Raw genomic sequence first — 25,054 nt, forward strand, 5'->3', positions numbered from 1 at the left:
GAGAGACTGACTGAGTGGGAAACTGGGTCTTGTTCTGATGGGTGGGGCCACGCTCAATAAGTCTTTAATCCAACTTTCTGTTGATGGGTGGGGCTGTGTCCCCTCCTTGTTGTTTGACCTGTGGTCAAACTATGGTGGAGGTAATGAAGATAATGGCACCTCCTTGCAAGGTCCTGTGCATGCACTGCTGCACTCAATGCCCCCAACTCTGCCACAGGTCACCGCCTACCCATGCCTCTGCCGGAGACTCCAGGACACTCACGGGCAAGTCTGGGTCAGTCTCTTGTGGAGTCACTGCTCCTTTCTCCTGAGTCCTGGTGCACACAAGATTTTTTGTGTGCCCTCCAAGAGTCTGTTTCCCCAGTCCTGTGTAAGTCTGGTGGCTCTATGGTGGGGTTAATGGTGACCTCCTCCAATGGGGCTTATGACATACCCAGGTCTGCTGCACCCAGAGCCCCTACCCCTGTGGCAGGCCACTGCTGACCCATACCCCTGCAGGAGACACTCAAACACTCAAAGGCAAGTCTGGCTCAGTCTCTGTGGGATTTCCTGGTGCACACAAGGTTTTGTTTGAGCCCTCCAAGTGGCGGATATGGGGTTTGGTTCTAAACACGATTTCACCCCTCCTATCATCTTCCTGGGCTTCTCCTTTGCACTTGGACATGAGGTATCTTTTTTTGGTGGGATCCAACATTCTCCTGTCAATGGTTACTCAGCAGTGAGTTTTAATGTTGGAGTTCTTGCAGGAGAAGATCAGCACATCTTGTGACAGGATAGGATGGGCAGTTACCAAAAAATCACTCACATGGAAAACTTTAATGGGGACAATTGCTTTGAAGGAGAAATGGAGGACTCTGACTTGGACAGGGAGGGCAGGGCCTCAGCAGGATGCATGGGAGTTATTTGCCAAACAGGGGAGGGTGGGGACATCCTGGGTGAAGATAGTAGAATGGTGGTATCACAGGAAACAAGGAGAACACAAGCAAGGGCTAAAAAACGGGGGCAGGAGTGGGGCAGGGAAGGAACAATGAGAGAGGTCAGCGGGGGCTGTACCATGGGGGGCCCAGGGGCTTGCTGCTCCCTGGTAGGAAGCTCTGCTTTGGCCAGGGAGCAGAGAGAAGTCCATAATAGGTTTTAAGTAAGGAACTGATGGAACCAGCTTGCATTTGGACACAGTCATCTCGGCTATGAATGGAAACTGTCCAGGAAGGTGGCCAGCACAGAACCCTGGAGTGCAGCTAGAAGGCTGTCATAAGACACGATGGTGGCCCTTGCTATGGCAGAGAAGGGGATGGAAAAAGAGAGAAGATTCCAGGGGTGTTTAAGAGATGAATGGAATTAGATATGGTTAGAAAAGAAGTAGGGGCTTCCCTGGTGGCTCAGTGGTGAAGAATCCACCTGCCAATGCAAGAGACCTGGGTTCAATCCCTGGGCTGGAAAGATCCCCTGAAGAAGGAAATGGCAACCCACTGCAGTATTCTTGCCTGGAAAATCCTGTGGACAGAGGAGCCTGGCGGACTACAGTCCACAGGGCTGCAAAAGAATTGGACACAACTGAGTGACTAAACAGCAACAACAAGAGAAACAACAGAGAGAAAGGGGGTTGCAGATCTCCATGCTTCTGGCTTGTGTAAAAGTACAGATGTGGTTCCTTCACCAAACTCCGCAGTAAGGAATGCGACGTGAGGACCGGATTTGAGGGGGAAGATAGTGAGAGTTGCCTGGAGACATCCAAGATGAGGTGCCAAGGATGCAGCTATCACCCTGGATATGTAGCCTGGAAATGAATGTCAGTGATGTGGCCCCAAAGCCCAGAAGAACACATGCCACAGGGTGGGTGCTTGGTCACTGTGTGGGATGGATGGTGATTAAAGCCATGGGTATGAATGGTATCACTGAGGAAGAAAGTATCAGATGAGAAGGGAGAACCCAGGGCCACACCTGGGGGACTCCAACGTTTTTAAGATTGTGGATCCTTCTTGCCAAACCACCCCCCCAGGGAGGCTGCATGAATTTGACATTTCTTACACCAATGAATGAGAATAGAGGAGTGATATTATGGACCTAACAGAAGCAGAAGATATTAAGAAGAGGTGGCAAGAATACACAGAAGAACTGTACAAAAAAGATATTCACGACCCAGATAATCACGATGGTGTGATCACTGACCTAGAGCCAGACATCCTGGAATATGAAGTCAAGTGGGCCTTAGAAAGCATCACTATGAACAAAGCTAGTGGAGGTGATAGAATTCCAGTTGAGCTATTTCAAATCCTGAAAGATGATGCTGTGAAAGTGCTGCACTCAATATGCCAGCAAATTTGGAAAACTCAGCAGTGGCCACAGGACTGGAAAAGGTCAGTTTTCAATCCAATCCCAAAGAAAGGCAATGCCAAAGAATGCTCAAACGACCACACAATTGCACTCATCTCACATGCTAGTAAAGTAATGCTCAAAATTCTCCAAGCCAGGCTTCAGCAACACGTGAACCGTGAACTTCCTGATGTTCAAGCTGGTTTTAGAAAAGGCAGAGGAACCAGAGATCAAATTGCCAACATCCGCTGGATTATGGGAAAAGCAAGAGAGTTCCAGAAAAACATCTATTTCTGCTTTATTGACTACGCCAAAGCCTTTGACTGTGTGGATCACAATAAACTGTGGAAAATTCTGAAAGAGATGGGAATACCAGACCACCTGATCTGCCTCTTGAGAAATCTGTATGCAGGTCAGGAAGCAACCATTAGAACTGGACATGGAACAACAGATTGGTTCCAAATAGGAAAAGGAGTACGTCAAGGCTGTATATTATCACCCTGCTTATTTAACTTATATGCAGAGTACATCATGAGAAACACTGGACTGGAAGAAGCACAAGCTGGAGTCAAGATTGCCGGGAGAAATATCAATAACCTCAGATATGCAGATGACACCACCCTTATGGCAGAAAGTGAAGAGGAACTAAAAAGCCTCTTGATGAAAGTGAAAGTGGAGAGTGAAAAAGTTGGCTTAAAGCTCAACATTCAGAAAACAAAGATCATGGCATCCGGTCCCATCATTTCATGGGAAATAGATGGGGAAACAGTGGAAACAGCATCAGACTTTATTTTTTTGGGCTCCCAAATCACTGCAGATGGTGACTGCAGCCATGAAATTAAAAGACGCTTACTCCTTGGAAGGAAAGTTATGACCAACCTAGATAGCATATTCAAAAGCAGAGACATTATTTTGCCAACAAAGGTCCGTCTAGTCAAGGCTATAGTTTTTCCAGTGGTCATGTATGGATGTGAGAGTTGGACTGTGAAGAAAGCTGAGAGCGGAAGAATTGATGCTTTTAAACTGTGGTGTTGGAGAAGACTCTTGAGAGTCCCTTGGACTGCAAGGAGATCCAACCAGTCCATTCTGAAGGAGATCAGCCCTGGGATTTCTTTGGAGGGAATGATGCTGAAGCTGAGACTCCAGTACTTTGGCCACCTCATGCGAAGAGTGGACTCATTGGAAAAGACTCTGATTCTGGGAGGGATTGGGGACAGGAGGAGAGGGGACGACAGAGGATGAGATGGCTGGATGGCATCACTGACTCGATGGACGTGAGTCTGAGTGAACTCCAGGAGTTGGTGATGGACAGGGAGGCCTGGTGTGCTGCGATTCATGGGGTCGCGAAAAGTCGGATACGACTGAGCGACTGAACTGAACTGAACTGATTCAACTCCAGTGATTAGACAGCCCCAGCCAGGATATCTCTAAGGTAATCCAGAAGGTGGTATAAATTTCTTTTAAACATGTTTGAAAAGAAAATCAAGATTAACTTCTCTGTAAATGTCTGCCCTTCACAGACCACATGGAGAAGAGGCAGGGACTGGATTCCTCCCAACAGCCCAACACCTCTGCAACCCCAGCATCACTATTGCTGTAATCATGGCAGAGTCTGAATGTATGTAAAATCAGGTGAGACGTGGCCCACAGTTCTAGCTGCTCTTCACACTGGAACTAAAACAGGGAAGGACCATGATCTCTAACCTAGTGACAGTGGACTACGCAAGGCATGCACTGTCCCCTCCCCACTGGCAAGGGTCATTATAGCATTTGTCTCTAAATCTCGTCACGAAAATGAAAGGGCCTCCCCAGTGGTTCAGATGATAAAGAATCCGCTTGCAATGCGGGAGAAGCTGGTTTGATCCCTGGGTCAGGAAGATTCTCCCTGGAGGAAGAAATGCAATCTGCTCCAATATTCCTGCTGGAAGAATTCACTGGACAGAGGAGACTGGCAGGCTACAATCTATGGGGTCACAAACAGTTGGACATGACTGACTGCATTACCATAAAGAAACATGGGTTGTAACGTTAAGCCATCAGAAAGCTTGAGGAAGACTCTTTTCAGGCAGCATTCCTCAAGCCCCCTGTCTTTTTCTCTGGAGTTCACAGAGTCAGGAGAGTTGAGCAATATCAAACAGGTCTCTGCAGAGCCCCTCCTGCACTGATACACAGTATGGATCTCTCAGGATGGGATAAGAATGCGGTGTTCCCAAAACACATTTCTCCTTCTTGCTACCCTTACCCCGAACTAACAATGCTTGGAATAATGTTCTATGGAACACCAGTTGGGGAGACACAGACTGTGTTCTCTGATTACAACTGCTCGTAATTGGTTCTATGAAATCAAAGAAGGTTAAAGGGAAATATCAGAGAGGCCAGTGACTATGGCCCATTGTTCATTCATTCAGTAGAAGAGGAAGCTAATGGTAAAAGGCTTTTTATCTTCCAGCCCCAACAATATTCTCTCAAAGCGTCAAATGTTGAAAAGAACCAGATGAGCTAGAGTATTCCTTATATTCTCTGGATTAGGTACTACTTGTCCTTAGTTCCTAAAGCCATCCACACAGGGGTGATGGTGATGGTTCAGATAATAATGGTAAGTATAACGAGGGTGATGGCGACGGTGATGAAGGCAGTGAAGACGACGGTGGTGGTGACTGATGGTCGTGGCGGTGAGAATAATGAGTAGGACGTGCTGAGGATGGTGATGGTGACAGCGGTGGCCATCGTTCACTATTGAGCACTTGCGTTCTAGACGCTGTTCTAGGTATTTTCCATACCTAACCTCAGTTCCAGAGAAGGCAATGGCACCCCACTCCAGTACTCTTGCCTGGAAAATCCCATGGACGGAGGAGCCTGGTAGGCTGCAGTCCATGGGGTCGCGAAGAGTCGGACACGACTGAGCGACTTCACTTTCACTTTTCACTTTCATGCATTGGAGAAGGAAATGGCAACCCACTCCAGTGTTCTTGCCTGGAGAATCCCAGGGACGGGGGAGCCTGGTGGGCTGCCGTCTATGGGGTCGCACAGAGTCGGACACGACTGAAGCGACTTAGCAGCAGCAGCAGCAGCAGCAGCAACCTCAGTTCATCTTCACAATAACTCAGTAAAGCACGTACAACTCAGTAAAGCATGTAAAATCCTCATTTTAAAAATGCAGAAACTGGCTCAAAACCTTTTATGAGTATTTCACTGTGATAAGGTGATTTGAGGCACTGAGGCCAGAAGGGGATCGTCAATCATTCATCACCAACCACAAACACTCCTAAGAGCCTTCTGTGCTTACAGTTCCTTAACAAAAAGGGTAGGAACCATGGTTTGTTTCACTCCTCCTGGGTACCTGTCACTGTGTCAGTTGTTTTACATGTACCTCGTACTTTTATCTTCCAACAACCCAATGAGCTAGGTGCTATTGTTGTCTTTATTTTGCAGGCCAGGAAACGGAGTACCAATAACATTACGAAATGTGCTCTAAGTCACACAGCTGGTACATGGCAGGGTCAGAACCCAAACTGAGGTCATTGTGATTCTAATGGCTGTGTTTTTTTCTGTGACCCCACATGACCTCTAAAGGTCCAGAGAGGTACCAGCTACATACCCAGTTCCTAGAGGACAGGTTCTGTCATTAACTTGAGTGGAGACAAAGTTGAGAGTTTCATCCCCTGGGATGAAGAACATCTGACGCCTGCCTGAGCGCACTGCTGGCCTTGCCCCAGGTTTGCGTTACAGTGAAGATTCTGGGTCCCGGCATTGGAGACCAGCTGCCAAGGCTTGACTCTCAAGTGTGCACCGCCAGTTGTGTGGGCAGGTTGTTGGGCTTCTGTGTGCCTCTGTTTACTGGTCATAAAATGGGGGGCAGATCTCACCCAGTAGCTGTGAGGGTTGAGTGGTGCGGCACCCAAACCACAGATGCGCACATGAGCCTTAGTCAGTGGCGGCTGCCGTCAGCATCACTGTTGATGTGATGTGAACTAAGTGTGGGTGGCAGTCAGATGGGTATGTGCCCAGCAGCACTGCTGCTTGATTTACTCACACCAAGGTGACTTTACCCGTGACCCCTGCCCCATCTACATCTGACAGCAAGTCAGGTTTTCCTAGCTGTGAGCACTCTGTCCTCTTCCTGGACCTCCTTCCGAGAGTCATGACAATGGGTGTGTGTGCCAGCTGCCGAGTGGTAAAGCTGGCACTCCATCCAGGTCCCTCCCAACTCAAAGCCCCTGCTCTTAACCATCATACTACCTGCCTTTTAAAATGTTGTCCTAAGAGATAAAATGCATGTAATAACAAGCTAGGTTTGTAAAATCTTGAAGTAAGTCCCTCAGGGAAATCCAGGTTGAGTAATGTAGAGGGAAACCACCTGAAGTATTGCTGGGTGATGTCAGGAGCAGCCCAGAAGGTGGGATCACTACTAAAGATCTGATTGGTTAGATATTACCTCACACCTGTCAGAATAACCATCATCAAAAAGAAAACAAATAACAGATGTTGTCAAGGATGTGGAGAAAAGAGAACCATTGCACACTGTTGGCGGGAGTGTAAATTGGTGTAACCACTAATGGAAAACAGTTTGAAGGTTTCACAGAAAACTAAAAATAAAACTACCATATGCTATGCTATGCTAAGTCACTTCAGTCGTGTCCGACTCTGTGCGACCCCATAGATGGCAGCCCACCAGGCTCCCCCATCCCTGGGATTCTCCAGGCAAGAACACTGGAGTGGGTTGCCATTTCCTTCTCCAACGCATGAAAGTGAAAAGTGAAAGTGAAGTCGCTCAGTCATGTCCGAACTCTTTGTGACCCCATGGACTGCAGCCTACCAGGCTCCTCCGTCCATGGGATTTTCCAGGCAGGAGTGCTGGAGTGGGGTGCCATTGCCTTCTCCAAAACTACCATAGGATCCAGCAATTCCACTCCTGGATATTTATCTCCTCAAAATAAAAACACTAATCTGAAAAGCTACATGACCCCAATGTTCATAGCAGCATTATTTACAATAGCCAAGATACAGAAGCAACATAAGTTCCCATGAACAGATGAATGGATAAAGAAGATGTAGTGAGGAGTTCCCTGGTGGCCCAGTGGATATGACTCTGTGCTTTCACTGCTGTGTCCTGGGTTCAATCCCTGGTTAGAGAACTAAGATCCTACAAGCTGCATGGCATAGCCAAAAAAAAAAAAAAGATGTGGTATGTATATATGTGTATACACACACACACATACACATACACAATGGATTACTACTCAGCCATGAAAAAGAATGAAATTTTACCATTTGCAACAACATGGATGGACTTGGAGGGTATTATGCTCTTGATGAAAGTGAAAGAGTAGAGTGAAAAAGTTGGCTTAAAGCTCAACATTCAGAAAACTAAGATCATGGCATCTGGTCCCATCACTTCATGGGAAATAGATGGGGAAACAGTGGAAACAGTGTCAGACTTTATTTTTTTGGTCTCCAAAATCACGGCAGATGGTGATTGTAGCCATGAAATTAAAAGACGTTTACTCCTTGGAAGGAGGGTTATGACCAACCTAGATAGCATATTCAAAAGCAGAGACATTACTTTGCCAACAAAGGTCCATCTAGTCAAGGCTATGTTTTTCCAGTAGTCATGTATGGATGTGAGAGTTGGACTGTGAAGAAAGCTGAGCACCGAAGAATTGATGCTTTTGAACTGTGGTGTTGGAGAAGACTCTTGAGAGTCCCTTAGACTGCAAGGAGATCCAAACAGTCCATTCTGAAGGAGATCAGCCCTGGGATTTCTTTGGAGGGAATGATGCTAAAGCTGAAATTCCAGTACTTTGGCCACCTCATGCGAAGAGTTGACTCATTGGAAAAGACTCTGATGCTGGGAGGGATTGGGGGTAGGAGGAGAAGGAGACAACAGAGGATGAGATGGCTGGATGGCATCACTGACTCGATGGACGTGAGTCTGGGTGAACTCCGGGAGTTGGTGATGGACAGGGAGGCCTGGTGTGCTGCGATTCATGGGGTCGCAAAGAGTCGGACACAACTGAGCGACTGAACTGACTGACTGAACTGATGCTTAGCAAAATAAGTCAGACAGAAAAAGACAAATACTGTATAATATCAATTATATGTGGAAGCTAAAAAATAGAACTAGAAACTGTAACAAAGAAGAAACAGACTCCAAGATACGGAGAACAAACTAGTAGTTACCAATGGAGAGAGAGAAGTGGAGGAAAAGACAGGGATAGAGGATTAAAAGGCATAAACTACTATGTATAAAATATAAACCACAAGGATATATTATACAACACAGAGAATATAGCCAACATTTTTATAATAACTGTAAGTGGAGTATAATCTTTAAAAGTTGTGAACCACTATGTTATATACCTGAAACATATAATACCTGTACATAAACCATACCTTAATTTTTAAAAAATCCGTGATCTAAAAAAAAAATCTTATTGGGGAAGGATTTGCTGCCTGGTCCCGCTAGGAAGACAAGAAACATTAAGCCCTCTGGGAAGATAGGAGACATTAAGGAGGATCTTAAATTTCATTCCCGCCTGGTTTCTCAGCTTCTTTTGATAAGGGAAAGAAAGGACTTTTTACATTTTTCTTTGCAAGCTCAGTTGATTGTGTCTATTTCTGCAAGACTTTGTTACAAAGACTTCTCTCCATACATAGAAAATCACTCTTCCTTAGATATCCAAGATAAGCAGTACTTTTAAGTGGAAAAAAAAGTAGATTGTCATAGAATATACACAGTGTTCTCTCCCCACTCCACCCTTTTTTTTTTTTTTCCAAGTGTCATTATCTGACCACAAGAGAAATTTGGAGAAAAAAACAAGTGTTGAAAGTCTTATCCCAGTATGATGGGACTGCATGAGCCTTGACTTTCACTCAGTCTTTTAACAGCTGTTTATTGCAGACCTACTGTGTGCAAGCCGCTGAGGATACAGCGGCGGGGGTGGAGGGACAGTTTTCACTTTATGGGTTTCGTCCTGTTTGGATTTGTGTAATAGGCAAGTATAACTTTTGTGCTGTTGTTGTTCAGTCGCTAAGTCGTGTCCGACTCTTTGCAACCCCACAGACGGCAGCACATCAGGCTGTCTCCCCTGTCCTCCGTAACTTCTGTAAGCAGAAATATAATGAAGAATTGCTTCTTCTCAAAGAGGAAAACCCCTCTTCTACAGCCCAAGCTAGCGTCACCCATCTCTGCCACCTTGGTATCCTTCTTATCACACACCCTTCACATCAGCCAGCTCAACCCTTCACTCTCCAGCCGCTAGTCTCTCTTAAAAGAGAATGACAATTAAAAATAAATAATTTTTTTAAAAAAGAGACAGCAACAGACCTAAGTCTGAACTCTGATCCTACTGCTCACGAGCTCCACAGCTTAACCTGGCTCAGCATCTGTGTCGCACCTAGAAATGCAAACAGATTTCCTTGTTGGGTTGTTGGTAATGATTAGAAAATATCACGTGTCAAACTCCTGGCGTGGTGCCTGGCACACAGCAAGTGCTTAATACTGACACTAGCTATTATTCAGGTCAGTTCAGTTCAGTCGCTCAGTCGTGTCCAACTCTTTGCGACCTTGTGAATCGCAGCACACCAGGCCTCCCTGTCCATCACCAACTCCCGGAGTTTACCCAAACTCATGTCCACCGAGTCGGTGATGCCATCCAGCCATCTCATGCTCTGTCGTCCTCTTTTCCTCCTGCCCCCAATCCCTCCCAGCATGAGGGTCTTTTCCAATGAGTCAACTCTTCGCAAGAGGTGGCCAAAGTATTGGAGTTTTCAGCTTCAGCATCATTTCTTCCAATGAACACCCAGGACTGATCTCCTTTAGGATGGACTGGCTGGATCTCCTTGCAGTCCAACGGACTTGCTATTATTATACTGTTATCATTCTCACTCTTCCAAGCTGGAAATTCTCAGCAGGTGGCCTTGTCGCAGGTCAAGGGCCCAGGCGTGAGCCTGTTCAGCTCCCCTCCGTCTCCCTCCACATCCATCTTCCCCCCCTTCCGTCTGTCTTCCTCTACTGTGTTCTCTTCCAGGCGTACTTCCTCCCTCCCTGCATTTCCCCTTCTCTCTCCCTCCCAGGCCATCCTATGTGCAAGGTCTTGAATCACAACCTCCTCCTTCAGCATCTCCAGCCTTTCTCTGCGTCTCACTCCTTTGTCATCAAACATGCCCTTCAAGCTGGTGCATCTTCAGGATCACTGCTTCTTTAACTCCTTTTCTACAGCTCGTACTCCTGTCCCACCAAGACCTTACAGTGCATTACACCCTCTGTCCTCACCACTAACTTGTGACTTTGTCTTTGAAGGCCCACCTTCCTCCCCAGGCTCTGTTCTCTCTGTCCTACCCACCTGCCCCCACTCCCGCCGGGTCTCTTTCTCAAAACCTTCTCATCTTTGATCATCACAGCTGGGGTGAGGGATGCTCCTGGAAGCCAGAGGCTAGAGGCCAGGATGCTGCTCAAGATTCTTACACTGCACAGGACAGCCCCCAACAGAGGATTGTCCAGCCCAATATGTCAGCTGTTGCTGTCACTGAGTCATGTCCTACTCTTTGTGACCCCATGAACTGCAGCACACCAGGCTTCCCTGTCCTTCACTGTCTCCCTGAGTTTGCTCAAATTCATGTCCATTGATCAGTGATGCCGTCCAACCATCTCATCCTCAGTCGCCTCCTTCTCCTCCTGCCCTCAATCTTTCCCAGAATCAGGGTCTTTTCCAATGAGTCGGCTCTTTGCATCAGGTGACCAAAGTATTGGAGCTTCAGCTTCAGCATCAGTCCTTCCAATGAATATTCAGGGTTGATTTCCTTTAGAATTGACTGGTTTGATCTCCATACAGTCCATGGGACTTTCAAGAGTCTTCTCCAGCACTACTGTTGGAAAGCATCAATTCTTTGGTGCTCAGCCTTCTTTGTGGTCCAGCTCTCACATCCATATGTGGCTACTAGAAAAACCATAAGAAAGAAAGGGAAAGTCAGAAAGTGAAGTCGCTCAGTTGTATGCAACTCTTTGTGACCCCATGGCCTGTAGCCTACCAGGCTCATCCATCCATGGAATTTTCCAGACAAGAGTACTGGAGTGGGTTGCCATTTCCTCCTCCATGGGATCTTCCCGACCCAGGGACCGAACCCAGGTCTCCTGCATTGCAGGCAGATGCTTTACCATCTGAGCCACAGGGAAAGCCCAGCTTTGAGTATATGGACATTTGTCAGCAAAGTGATGTCTCTGCTTTTTAATATGCTGTGTAGGTTGGTCATAGCTTTTCGTCCAAGGAGCAAGTGTCTTTTAATATGTCAGTAGTGCTATAGTTAAGAAACTCTACTGGCTCCTTCCTCTCTAATTCATCTGTTATTTTTCTGGAAAAAAAAAATACAGTTCATTAAGCCAATTCACTGCTCCATCAGCAGCCGAAATAGCAGTGACTCAGACCCTGGAGTCCAACTGCCATGAGCCCAAGCCCTGGCTAGGTTGCTTGCCAGCATCTAGCAGCCACATGTCTCAGAGCCCCCCTGCCTAGTCTGTAAAATGGGGCGATGGTCAGACGATACAGTGGGGGTGATGCATCGATTGCTTAGCAGAGAGCTGGGCACACAGGCCACACTCATAAATTTAAGTCAGGTTTACAGTCTTTAGGCTACTGCCCTAGGCTGGCCACAATTGACCTCAGCCTCCCTCCCAACTGTTCCCTCTACTCCTCCCCTCCCCATCATCCACTCCACCCCAACTAACCTCGACCCTCTTCCAGAACATGTGCTGCATTCCCCACCTCTCATCCTGCCTCTTCCCTTCACCCCCGATATTAGTTTCCTGTGACTGTCATGGGCTTCCCAGGTGGCACTAGTGGTAAAGAACCGGCCTGCCAGTGCAGGGGATAAAAGAGAGACAGGTTCGATCCCTGGGTCGAGAAGATCCCCTGGAGGAGGGCATGGCAGCCCACTCCAGTATTCTTACCTGGAGAACCCCATGGACAGAGGATCTGGCAGGCTATAGTCCATTGGGTCGCAGAGTTGGACACGAATGAAGTGACTTAGCGTGCATGCACACATGGCTGTCATAACAAATTATCACAGGCTCTGTGGCTTATATTAACACAACTCATATTTATTCTTTTACAGCTCTGGAGCCCAAAGTCCAAATTTAGTTTCACTAAGCTAAAGTCAAGGGGTCGGTCTCTTCCAGAGGGTGTAGGAAAAAAATCTGATCCCTCACCTTTTCCAGTCTTTACTCTTTTGTAGTCTTTACTCCTTCGTCCCTTGCATTCTGTGGCTCATGGCCCCTTCTTCTATCTCCAAAGCCAGCAAGGGAGTGTCTTCAGCTTTCTCTGCTTCTTTCACATCACCTTCTCCTCTGTCTGTAGTCAAACTCCCTCTGTCCATTTCTTGTAAGAACCCCAAACGGACAATCCAGGATAAGCCCCCCATCTCAAGATCCTCAACTTCCTCAAATCCGCAAAGCTCTATCTGCCCTGTCAGGTAATGTCCATGGGCTCTCAGGATTAGGACCTGGAAATCTTTGGGTGTGGGGGGCCATCGATTTTTTTATGATTAAATAAATAACTTTATTTATGATGCTTCAGATTTTGTAAATGCTGACTATATAGCAACAAAAGTCCCACAAATTCTAGCCAAGGCACAACCACTGATCAAGACCCTTTGAAAAATCAAAAATAAAATGTCGGGCGAGAAGCTTTGTTCTCCCAACAGAGAATTTAATAAATGAATGTACTTCTCTGACCTTTTAAGGTTCACACTGGGAAAACTTAAACTTTCTTTTAAAGGCATCCCCAACCAACTGACTGCTCGATCAACCCATATTTAGAAAAATAAACCCCATAGTTAAAAAATATCTATCAAATGTTCTTCATACCCAGAACATAATAAAGCTTTGACACCCATAATGAAAAGCCTCTCAAGTTTCCATACCAGACCAGACCAGATTAGTCTACCCATCAGCCTGTAATCAAGTCCCTCTGAATGTCACCATCAACTCACTGTGATGTCATTAAGAAACCACAAGCTAATATCCTTTTATTCTTGTGGGGCACCATTCATCCACATTGTCCATCCTGAAATGTCCTCCCCTCCAACTCTGAACATATGCCAGTGCCCACGCCCAGTGGATCCTCAGCTGAGCAGTGATCACTCTGGGTAAACAATAGCTCTTCCTCTGGGACCCTCACACTTCCCCACTCCTTCAGCGGTCACTTCCACATCACCTGGGGTCACTGCCTCTTTCCTGTCAGACACTTAGACCTGTTCTCAGACTGAACCTGAGTCCCTTGAGGAATGGCTTCATGCCATCCCCCAAGCTCAGCTCACAGTTTTGTGCACAGTGGACACTTAGTCAACAAGGGTTCTGTGGATGGTTTTTATTGTCTACCTCCAAAAAGAAAGTTGGATTTGAGCCCAACTGAAGCTGATCAGCCATTTAAGAAAACACAAGATGGATGGCAACTTGTGTTATCTTGATGGGAGGGTAGCATTGCCCTCATCCTCCTGTCAGCAGGCCCTGTGAAGACATTATTCAGAAAACAAAGAAAGTGAATTGACTTGATACTTACCTTCTTCTTGCTTCTCTTCTTAAGGATTGTCTTTGTATCTGAAATACCTTCTGGAACATTATAAAAAAATTACAAGTCGGACTCAGGAACTTCAGGTAATCTTTGAGCTCCAAAAGTTCATTTCAGCTCCTCCTCAAAATTTTCATGGCACTGGGCATCTTAACTCCGTTGTTCCTCTATGAGGTAGTCAGTGCACATCCTCCAAAAGGTGATATGATATCTCCATTCTCACTCCAAATGATTCAGATGGGGTGGCTGAGATCTCCCAGGAGGGCAAGGAGACTTGTTTTCCTCTGTCCACACCCAGACAATTTTAAATGACGTTAGATCTTAAAATTTGTGTTTATTAAGTGCAGTGGAAGAAGTACAGCTAGCCACAGTACAGAGAGCAGACATACCAAAAGTTACATAATGTCAACATTTTAGAGGCAAAATAACCCTTAGGGATTGTATTGCTCTGATAGCTATTGCCATATTAATACTGCATAATAAACAATAGCAGTATTCCACAATTACTCCACTGCTCACATGTCCCAGGCCAGCTGCAGGGTGAATCCACTGGTCTTGGATGGACTTAACTCACAGGCCTGGGTGTTGGCTGGCTCTTGACTGATCTAGGCTGGCCTCAGCTGGAGCAGCTGTGCTCTGTTGCACATGTCTCTGATCCTCCAGCAGGCTGGCCTAAGCATGTTCTCATGGCACTAGCAGAGGAAGCAGAGATCAGGAAGAGAAATCAGGCCCTTGTGTTATGTCTGCCAACATCCCATTGGCCAGAGCAAGTCACATGACTGAGTTCAGCATCAGGGGCAGGATATCGGCAGGCACTACAAGTTACATAACCAAAGGTATGAATAGAGTAAGGGTGAAATAGGGGGAGCACCGCAGCAATCAACCACAAAGACCATCTATCCAGGGGTAAGAAAATTTTTCTGTAAAGGGCCTGTAAATATTTCAGGACATATCATCTCTGTCACACCTATCTGACTCTGCTACTATAGAGCAAAGACAACCATAGACAATTGCATAAATGAATGCGTGTGGCAAGCATGCTCTGTTCCAATAAAACTTTATTTATAAAAATAGACAGTGGTCCAGATGTGGCCTGCAGACAATAGTTTGCCAACCCCTGATCTAATCCATTCTCCTTATTTTACAGATAGGGATAATGACGTTCAGAGGCTTAGGTGACTATCTCAATGTCACACAGCTAGTTGGTGGAAGAATCAAGACAAAAGTTCAGGCCTTCTGGCCCTAGCTCACTGCTTTTTCTCTTACACTCAGCAAATAATAACGAATAAGCCTAACTACCATTTGCTAAGCACCTACTACGTGCTAAGCACTGTGGTAAAAGCTTTCCAACATTATCTCGTTCAGTCCTGATAACACTAAGAAGTATATATTCATATTAACCTCATCTTTTAAATGAAAAAGCATCTAGAAAGAACTATGGCTGAGAGTCTGTCTAGATCTAGAGTCTGAACTCTTACCTATGATGCTCTTCTGCTTCCCTACTAGTTACTAGGTTAAGCATAGTTTTTCTGCATTTTTCAGAAAGTTTTGGGAACTTTTGTCCCTCCCGCAAAGGTAGTGGAAATGACTCCTGCATTAGTCCCAAACAGGACTAATCAGCCACAGTCTCCCTTCCTCTCCCTTCAGATCAAGATCAGTAGTTCTCAGGAAACTCAGCAGTCTCTGATGCAAGAGAAGTTGCGGGAGCACCTGGCAGAGAAGGAGAAGCTGAGCGAGGAAAGGCTACAGCAGGAGGAGAAGCTGAAAGCCCAAGTCAAGTGCCTGATGGAAGAGAAGGCGGTAAGGAGGCTCCTATCCTTCCCTTTCATGCTGGAAATGGATGAGATGACCTTCCCCATAAAAAACTGAGGGCGCACATTTAGAGCAGAAACTTCAGCAGCAATCTTGATGGATGCCATGGAACTAAATTAATTTAAGAGGGTGAATGGAGACTTCTCCGGTAGTTCAGTGGCTAAGATCCCACACTCTCAATGCAGAGGGCCTGGGTTCGATCCCTGGTCAGGGAACCACATCCGGCAAGCCCCAGCTGAAGATCCTACGGGCCACAATGAAGCTCGAAGATCCTACTTGCTGCAACTTAAGACCCAGTGCACCCAAATAAATAGACATGTTTTTTAAAAAATAAAAAGGGTGAATGATGTTGGAGGAATTAACATGAAGCTTGGGTCTTAAAACTCAGAGCAGGATCAACTTGAGTAGGCACGGTTATTGAAATTTCTAGAAACAGTACTTCATTGGTTTATACACTGCAGCTGATTTTACAGATCTGAGGCATTACTACAAGTCCTGGTTTATGACCGACAGAGTGTTTCTAAGTATGTGCAAGACCAGCCAGTGTTATTTCAGTCTTTTGCTTTCTGTTTATACAGATCAAGGGAATAAAATGGCCAAAATTGCTGCTTACTTTTCTAGAAAACGGCCAATTAAAGGATGCTACCAGCAGTGTCTCTCAACTCAGAGGTGCCTGTGAATCACCTGGGGATGTTGTAAAAAGGCAGATTCTGACTCAGCCCATCTAGGGTGGAACCTGGGACTCTGCATTTCTGACAAGCTCCCAGCAGGTGCTAATGGCACAGCTCTGCAGACACATGTTCAGCAACAGAGTCTCAGACGAAGGTTTTACCCAAGCTGGCAGATAAGAACCACCTGGAAGCTGGTTGAAAATACAGATTCTTGGGCCCTGCCCCAGCCCCACTGATTCAGAATCTCAGGAGAAGGCCAGAAACTGCAGTTAATAGGCCAATTCTCCTCCTTGTCCTTGAGTTCACCGTGTATTTTTTTTAATATTTATTTACATATTTGGCTGTGTCGCTTCTTAGTTGCAACACGCAGGCTCTTCATTGCACCTTGCAGAATCTTTTGTTGCAGCAAATGGACTCTCTAGATGTGATGCACGGGCCCCAGTAGGTGTGGCTTGTGGGCTTAGTTGCTCCCCAGCATGCGGGATCTTAATTCCCGGACCAGGGTTCAAACCCATGTCCCCTGCATTGCAAGGAGGATTCTTAACCACTGGACCATCAGGGAAGTCCCGAGTTGGCCATTTTTGATATTCAGGGACCCACCATGAATTTAACTACTTCAGTCACCATCACCCTGGATCCCTGGTTCATGACTTTGGCTGCACTTCTGTCATTCAAGAGATTAAAAAAAATGTTAAGGCCTTGCACCCCCTCCCCCTCCCCCACCCCCAGATTCTGATCTAGCTGGGGTGGGGGTGCAGCTCAGGCCCTAGGATTGGTGAGCTCTCCCTGGTGGTTCCCACGTGCAGCCACCACAGAGAGCATCTCCCACGTACCTCAAAACAGCAGCACCAGATCCACCGAACCCCAGCACCTCCTTTCTTCCACCAAAAAGGACCAGAACTGCCAGTTCCTCCATCTCCACCAGGAACAGCTTGGTAACTTCCTGCTGGGACCCTCCTTCTCTGTCAGACACCCCGACTCTCCAGGCCTCTCCAAGAGGCAGCGGCCTCTGCCGGTTTCGTCTTATCCTCTAATCCGTGCCTCACTACCTCTTCTCCTCTTTGCCTCTTTCTCTGCCTTTTGTGAAATAAAAGACTAAAAAGAAAGAACCACCTGACCAAAATCACCTGTGAGCCCCATACAGGTATATAAACAACGGCCTTAAATCAAGACAGGTCCCTTCAGAAGGGCAATTAGATGTAGAAGAAAAAAAACAATGCCATTCTATAGAGAGGGAAATAAAACCAGAAAGAACCTAAAAATCTTCAAAACTTTCACAGAACTCTCCACCTGTTTCCTCTCTCTTCTCTGTTTAATTTCTCCCTTCCCAAATGTCTTATTTTAGTTTCAATTTTGGTTTGACTGTTTTCCACTGTGAATGTACAGTACTATAGCCCCAGCCTGTTCACGACCACCTTCGGCACCAGCCTGGGCCCTCCAGATGCCCCTTTGTAACATTGATTCCAACAGACACAGGGTTTCAAGGGCTGACATCAACCCCCCTTTAATCACGCCAAACTTCAGAGGGCACACCACCCCTTGCAGAGGGGAACACAAAGCCAGGGACCCACAGACAGAGAGTACAGCTGCTCATGTCCACAACTGTCCCATTGAGGGTCATTCTTCCCCAGACACTTACACTGATTGGCTTGACCCCAGGGACTCATCCAGAAGTACCATCGCAGGCTTGAATGCTAGGTGCCCCAATTTTAAATGAACATGGCACTGTCACCCCGACCCTTTCTAAAAATATGTGTTTCAAAATTCATTAATTAAGCTCCTCTGCACAAATCCTGACTTGTCTTAGGACTCTGCTTCAATGGTAAGAAATTCTAGGTTCCCTTATAGAGCTTCTCTGGTGGCTCAGACATTAAAGAATCTGCTTGCAATGCAGGGGTTCAATCCCTGGGTCAGAAAGATGCCTTGGAGAAGGGAATGGCTACCTACTCCAGTATTCTTGCCTGGAGAATTCCATGGACAGAGGAGCCTGGTGGGCTACAGTCCATGGGTTGCAAAGAGTTAGACACGACTGAGTAGCTAACTTATGAAGGTATCGTTCTTTTTTTATTATTATTATGATCTGTTAACAACATTCCCCTGACTTATGCACACACTAATGGTTTAGATCAGGGGTCAGCAAACTTCTCCCATAAAGAGCCACATAGTATCTGTTTTCAGTTGTGCAGGTCATGTCTTTGTCCTGATTTCTCAGCTCTGTGGTTGCAGTGCCAAGGCAACCCACGATGAGCATGGTGGAGTTCCAATAAAACTTTATTTACAAAAAAAAGCAGACAGTGGACCACATTTGGCCCACATGCCATAGCTTGCCAACTACTGGTTCTAGAATCAAAGGGACCAGGGTTCAATTTCCCATTGATGTGATTCATTGGTAAACAGTCCTAATCTCTCTAAGCCTATTTCCTCCTCAAGAAAGTGGAAATGACAGAAGAAATGATTGATCTTTACTAGTGAATGATTATCATGTGCCAAGCATTTCATGTTCATCATCTCATCTGCTGCTTCTATCAACCCAATGCAGGAAGCACTCTTACTGTCCCCAGTGTACAGATGGGGAAACTGAGGTTTCTAAAGCTTCTCACTTGCCCAAGACTATACCCCTAGGAAGAATCAGCCGCAGGCTCTAATCTGACCCTGCCAACTCCAGACCCCATTATCTTAGGCCCTAGATATACTGTCCACAGTTTTCCATGGGTTTGTTGTGTGTTGAGATGTGAAAGAGTTAATCTGTGAAGTGCCTGGCCTGGAGTCCAGATTCCTACCATGGTAACTATGTCTATTAAACAACAGTCATGACTTTCAGGCTTTGGAGGAAAGCATTACACAAGAGAAAAACAGAGCAAAAGAAGCATTAGAAGAAGAACGGAAGACAGCCCAAGAGCTGGAGGACCGCTTAACCCGCCAGAAGAAGGTATGAGCTCAGGGAGGCAGAGCCGGCCTGAGCCCAGGGCGAGGTCAGGCAGCCAGGACGGACTCACCTGGGACACTCATCTGGGCCTGCCCACCCCGGGTGCCAGGCTCTCAGCTGCCCACAGTCTCCCCATGGGGATGCTGTGAGTAGTAAAGAGTTCACCTGCCCATGCAATGCCTAGCAGAATCTGGATTCCTGCCGTCATAATTCTGTCTGTTAAACGCCGGTCATTGGTTTTCAGGCTTTGGAGGAGACCATTTCTCAGGAGAAAAGCAGAGCAAAGGAAGCATTAGAAGAACAACAGAGCAAAGTCCAAGAGCTGGAGAACCACTTAACCCACCAGAAGGAGGTACGCGGCTCGGGGAGATAGGCGGCTCAAACCCACACCCAGCTTGAGGGCCACGTGGAAGTAAGTTTCAAACCACAGCTGATGGGGAGTCAAGCGTGGCGGAGTTTCCTAGAGGGATTTGTCCATGGGGGAGCTCAGCTATTTTAGGAAGAAGCAAGTAGGACTCTAGGAGAAGACCCTAGAGTTGTAACCTTGTGCCTACAATTTACACAAAACTTGTAAATGTCATAAAATACAATCTTAGGGGACACATCAGGATTGGTAACATGTGTGTTTTCTGCATGGAGACTACATCCTGAATCCTAAAAATGGAGGACTTTCAGAATCCTGGGACTTTAGGGCAACGTGAATCCAACAACATCCTAAAATGCCCCACCCTTCATTTCCACCACCAAGAAATTTTCTACAGCCCAGGGAAGTCCATCCCAGTGTTGATACCTTGGCTGGCAGAAAATTCTTCCTTTATATTGAGTTGACTCAGATTCTCTTTCAGAAAAGGTTTCAACCCTCCACCTACCCCTCTGGGCTCCTGCAAGACCCATCTGCTTTTTCTTCCACAGAGTAACCTTTTAGATGCATAAGAATAGAGGTACCGGCTCCTCTCCAGACACAAATGCCCTTCACAGGCCTGGAGCCTGGCCTTGGTCCCCTCCTCTGAGCTGCAACAGATTAACCTGTGACAGATTAGCAGATCACTGGCTGAAAAGGGCTCATAGACATGTTATGCTTGGGCCTAGAGTGTTTTATCTTGAATTCATAAAATTTACTGACAAATCCAGATTCCCATCCTCTCTTGAAAAGTCAGGAAGACTGGCCCTCCTTTCTACTTGCAGCAGAAATGGACTGGAGCTGAACCAAGTAGCAGATGTTTGCCACAATCCCCACCATTCCCTATTGCATTCAACACAACTCATTTCATTTCAGATAACTGTTGAGCCCCTACAGGCATCTGGGTTTGCAGCCCATCATCTGCTTTCTTCCTAAACTGTTTGTAGCCAAAACTGGACAGTTTTCCAGCATGCAGTGGCCTAGAGCAGGACTGTCCTCACCCCAGTCAAAGATGTTATACTTCTGCTGATGTGTCCAAACTAGCTTTGGGGGAAGCCTTATTACATTGTTCACTTGAATATACTTACCTTTGGTCACCCTCAGATCCCTGGGTCTTTTTTACTAGACGTTCTCATTTGTGCTTCAGTCCTGGGGCAGTGTAAAGGGGTGAAGAGTGAGGTTTTGCATCCAGATGAGACGTGGGTTCAGATTCCGGCTGGGCTACTTACTGACTCAGTACCTACCTTCTTTAAAGGATGGCTGTGAGATAATGGTTAGAGATCATGTACAATGAAGTGTTTGACCCAGAATCATCACTCAATGAACGGTGGCTATTAATACCATCACTGTACTTCCAGTGCTGTTTAGGCACTTAATGTATGAACCCTCCACCACATCCCTACCTCTCAGAGTGAAATCCTTGCCCCGCCCCCCAGGAAGGGAGAAGAGGAACCTGTGAGCAGAGCTCATGCAGTTTGATCCTATCCAGGGAGGGGAGGTGTTTACATGTTGGGTTTCACTTGGGTCTCTGGTGCAGATGTGCTCTGCAGGCCTGTGTAAACAGTGTCAGTGCCTGGTCCTGAGTTATTTCTCCAGGGATGGCGAGGAAGAGGAGGGTCTCCCAAGGGTTCGCTGGGGCGAAATGCCACTGAGAGGTCATCTGCACAGGGATGGGGAAGCCCCTTGAACTGAGCGGTCTTGAGGTCACGGGGCACTTCAGAAGGGAGATTTAAGGACAGGCTGATGGTGGATAGCCCCAAGGCAAGAGGAGTTGTGGCCGGGTCACCCACACCATGGACAACATCAGCCCGCTCCTCCCAGGAGGACCTCTCTGTGGCTTCTTGTCGGGAAATCTGAGATCAGAACCTCAGACACAGGCTTTGATCAACCTCAGACGGTCACGTGAGATTTTTCTTTCCATTAGACCTTCCTCCACACTGTCAGGGGCTTCCCAGGTGGCACTAGTGATAAAGACCCCACCTGCCAATACAGGAGACACAAGAGACATGGATTCGATCCCTGGTGAGGAAGATTCCCTGGAGGAGGGCATGGCAACCCACCCCAGTATTCTTGCCTGGAGAATCCCATGGACAGAGGAGCCTGGTGGGCTGCAGTCTATGGGGCCACAAAGAGTCAGGCACGACTAAGCGTATTGCACACATGCGTGCACCACACTGTCAGATGAATCTCTAAGAACGACAGAATCACTAGGTCACAAGGCTGGTTTGGAGGTAACTTTAAAGGTTAATTCCCATGACCTGCCCAGGAGTGTGGAAGCAAAGTGTCCAAGGGGGACAGAACTTGGGCCTGAGTTGTGCAAGGACAGCCTTCCCTGTGGTGCCCAGCTTGGCTGCATAGCAAAGTCCTGAGTGTCGATGTGAGATCAGACGCAGTGGGGCAGCAAAATGTCTTACCCCTAAACCCACCTCAAACTTCAAAATAAACGTGGAGCTCCCATGATGTTAGTGCTCTTCTGCTTCGTTGAGGGCTGGTATTGGAACCGCTGAGTGTTGGAGTTTTTTAAACTGCTTTTCACTGAAAAAAATATACAAAAGTATATACTATTTCATCCATATTATGGATTGAATATTTTTGCAGGCTAATCTAGGACCCTAACCACTGGTTATAATGGAAACCACGTTCCAACTTCCAGACAGCTGACAGCCAATGGTGTTTAAAACACAACCCATTCCAGGACTCCCCTGGTAGTCCAGTGATTAAGATTTTGTCTTCCAATGCCAGGGGAGTGGGTCTGACCCCTTGTTGGGGAGCTAAGATCCCACATGCCTTGCAGCCAAAAAAACCAAAACATAAAACAGAAGCAATATTGCAACAAATTCAATAAAGACTTTAAGTTTGGTGCATATAAAAAAGTAATAATAATAATAACCTACTTGAGAGTTGAGGTGCCTTTCTTGCAGTGACTAGAAACGGGCTTTGCCGGCAGCTTCTATCCTTCTGCAATTTGCATAAACCATTTAACTGAACAGCTCATCAGCAAGTTGCTTCCTGGATAAAAAATCCCTGATTATGGGCACTAAATACTAACCACAGCCCTCCCATCCTCTCAAAGCTTCCCTTGTGAGGTTGGTCCCCTCCCCTTCCAGAAATTTGTATGTGTGGCTCATTAATTCAATACACTGCCCTCTTTTAGAAACCTGATTCTATTTCAGAGATTTATTTCAATAATGGGAAATTCCATTATTAATTAGATTCTTCTTATCAGAGAGGCTGCCTGGCACCATGATAAGAACTCAGACTCCGTAATAAGACAGGCTTGGTCGCCTTTCCTCACTGGCTCCCTGCCGGGGCCTCTGCACACAAACAATATGCAGGGCTCAGTCCTGGCCTCTCCACTAACAAACTGCAGGACCCCTGGGTCCCCAGGAACTTTCCACTCTTTAGTTTCCTCACCTACAAAATGGGGACACAACTTCTCTGTGGATGAGGATGCTATGAGAATAAACTGGGTGAGAAGCACTGGCCTTGGGCCCTGGCACATAAGACCAGCCCCCAACATTTGAGCTACTGTCGTTATTATTGGTATCATGCTTACTAGCAATTTCCCCCGCTAAATGTGCAGGCAACCAAAAAGACTGGTCATTGATTTTCAGGTTTTGGAGAGCAGCATGGCCCATGAGAAAAGAAAAGCCAAGGAAGCCTTAGAGACAGAAAAGAGGAAAGTGCAAGATCTGGAGAACCACTTAACACAGCAGAAGGAGGTATGGGGAGCAGAGAGAGAGGACGTGGGTGGTGGCAGCCGAAAGCCCTTGGAAGCAGCTTCAGGACCAGATGCGAGACTGTGTTTTGGTACCCGGATGTAGAGCAGGTGGTAAAGCAGGCTGATGGGGAGCAGTGCCGCTGATCAGAGTGGCTGATGTCACATCACAGGACTCACCAGCTGTATGACCCTAGGGCAGACCACCTCACCTCCTGGACCAGTTTCATCATCCATAACATGGGGAGGCTAACTACCCCTGCATCATGAGATTAAACCAGTTAGTGTTTTTGGGGGCTTCCCAAGTGGCGCTAAAGACTTGGGTACAACCCCTGGGTCAGGAATATTCCCTGGAGAAGGACATGGCAATCCACTCCAGTATTCTTGCCTGGAGAATCCCTTGGACAGTGGAGGCTGCTGGGCTACAGTCCATGGGGTCGCAAAGAGTCGGACACAACTGAAACGACTTAGCGCACACAGCACAGTATATATTAAGTACTTAGACCTGCCCTCACCCACAGAGGACCATCTCCATAAGCCCTGCTGGTCAACTGCCCGGGGAGGAGAGATGCCCTCCAAGGGAGACCCCTGGTTGGAGTCTGGGTCAGTCCTTCAGCCAGCATCCTCTTCCTCCTCATTACTGAAAGGTATTTAAGAGGCAACCCAGCGTGGGCACAGCAGAACAATACCCTCCTGGCTCCGGCCTCCTAGTTTCAGAGACTCCCAAGTAGACCCTCCCTGGGCTGATGGTCAGGTGTAGAGACAAATGTTGCAGAGGAAGATGGAGTAGACAGGAACATAACCAGCTCACACGGCAGTCATATCAAATAAGCGCCCAGGGTCAGTGCCTTCTGGAACAAATGAGAAGTACATCCTGGAGGAGAGTGATGTGGGAGGGAGGAGGGGAGTCCAAGCACCAGGCCAGGGCAGAGCTGGTGACATCCACCCTACAAGCCCGGGAACTGGGCTCACCAGCCTTACCTGCATGGAGCCACCATGAAGGCAGACCCCCAAGGCCGAGAGGAGGGATGAATGCCCAAGCCACACCCTGAAAGTCAAACAGGGGCTCCCTGGAGCCAGGAGGCCAGGTGGTGGTGCCCTTAGTGACCTGTGGTGGCATCTCTAGGAGCTGGGCTCCAGGGAGCACAAAGAGACACGTGCCAGCCCCGTGGAACGTCCAGAAACGGCAGACAACTCAGTGAATTGTTTGATGCAGTTGTATTCATCCATCTGCAAATATTTATGGAGTACCTGCCATGTGCCAGGCCCTACTGGGTGTCAGGGATACTGCAGAGCACTAGACGGGCCATGGCCTTGCCCTCGTGGGCCCGCCGCTCTAGGACAGGGGGCAGACAGCCATGTAAACAAACGCCCAGGTGACCCCAGAACCACAGGCTGTACAAAACCAGCATGAGTTAGAGAGTGGCCCACAGGCAGGGAGGGCCTCTCATATTTGGTGACATTGAGTGAGACCTGGAGGGCAGAGGAACACTACAGTAACATCCGCGGGAAGAGAATGCCCCAGGTCAGGGGTCCCAAGTGTGAAGGAGGGCACCTGAGTTAGCCAGGGGGCTGGGGACAGGGTGGGAAGAATGAAATCACACTGGAACAAGATGGAAACCAAAGGGGAGGGATCAGGGCAAGAAAGCC

At 47.1% G+C, this 25,054-nt stretch overlaps 1 protein-coding gene and 1 long non-coding RNA gene across 3 annotated transcripts in view; one reads left to right on the top strand and one right to left on the bottom strand.

Moving 5' to 3' along the window:
- The window catches only part of FHAD1 (forkhead associated phosphopeptide binding domain 1), a 165,286-nt gene that overhangs the window by 100,648 nt on the left and 39,584 nt on the right, over nt 1-25,054 (top strand). Inside the window, exons 15-19 of one of the 2 annotated variants that reach the window (XM_045165684.1) lie at nt 13,893-13,963; nt 15,525-15,677; nt 19,182-19,289; nt 19,531-19,638; nt 23,301-23,408. In XM_045165684.1, coding sequence (XP_045021619.1) covers nt 13,893-13,963; nt 15,525-15,677; nt 19,182-19,289; nt 19,531-19,638; nt 23,301-23,408 — 548 coding nt within the window. The remainder of the gene's footprint in view (nt 1-13,892; nt 13,964-15,524; nt 15,678-19,181; nt 19,290-19,530; nt 19,639-23,300; nt 23,409-25,054) is intronic. The other variant, XM_045165685.1, reaches the window with a different exon arrangement.
- Nucleotides 14,195-18,196, bottom strand: LOC123465786. Its single transcript, XR_006641080.1, has 2 exons — nt 17,194-18,196; nt 14,195-14,569 (listed from the first exon to the last, which is right to left on the bottom strand). It is a non-coding gene; the product is annotated as an uncharacterized LOC123465786 (long non-coding RNA).

Source organism: Bubalus bubalis, chromosome 5 (assembly GCF_019923935.1).
Source record: "Bubalus bubalis isolate 160015118507 breed Murrah chromosome 5, NDDB_SH_1, whole genome shotgun sequence".
Lineage (NCBI taxonomy): Eukaryota > Metazoa > Chordata > Mammalia > Artiodactyla > Bovidae > Bubalus > Bubalus bubalis.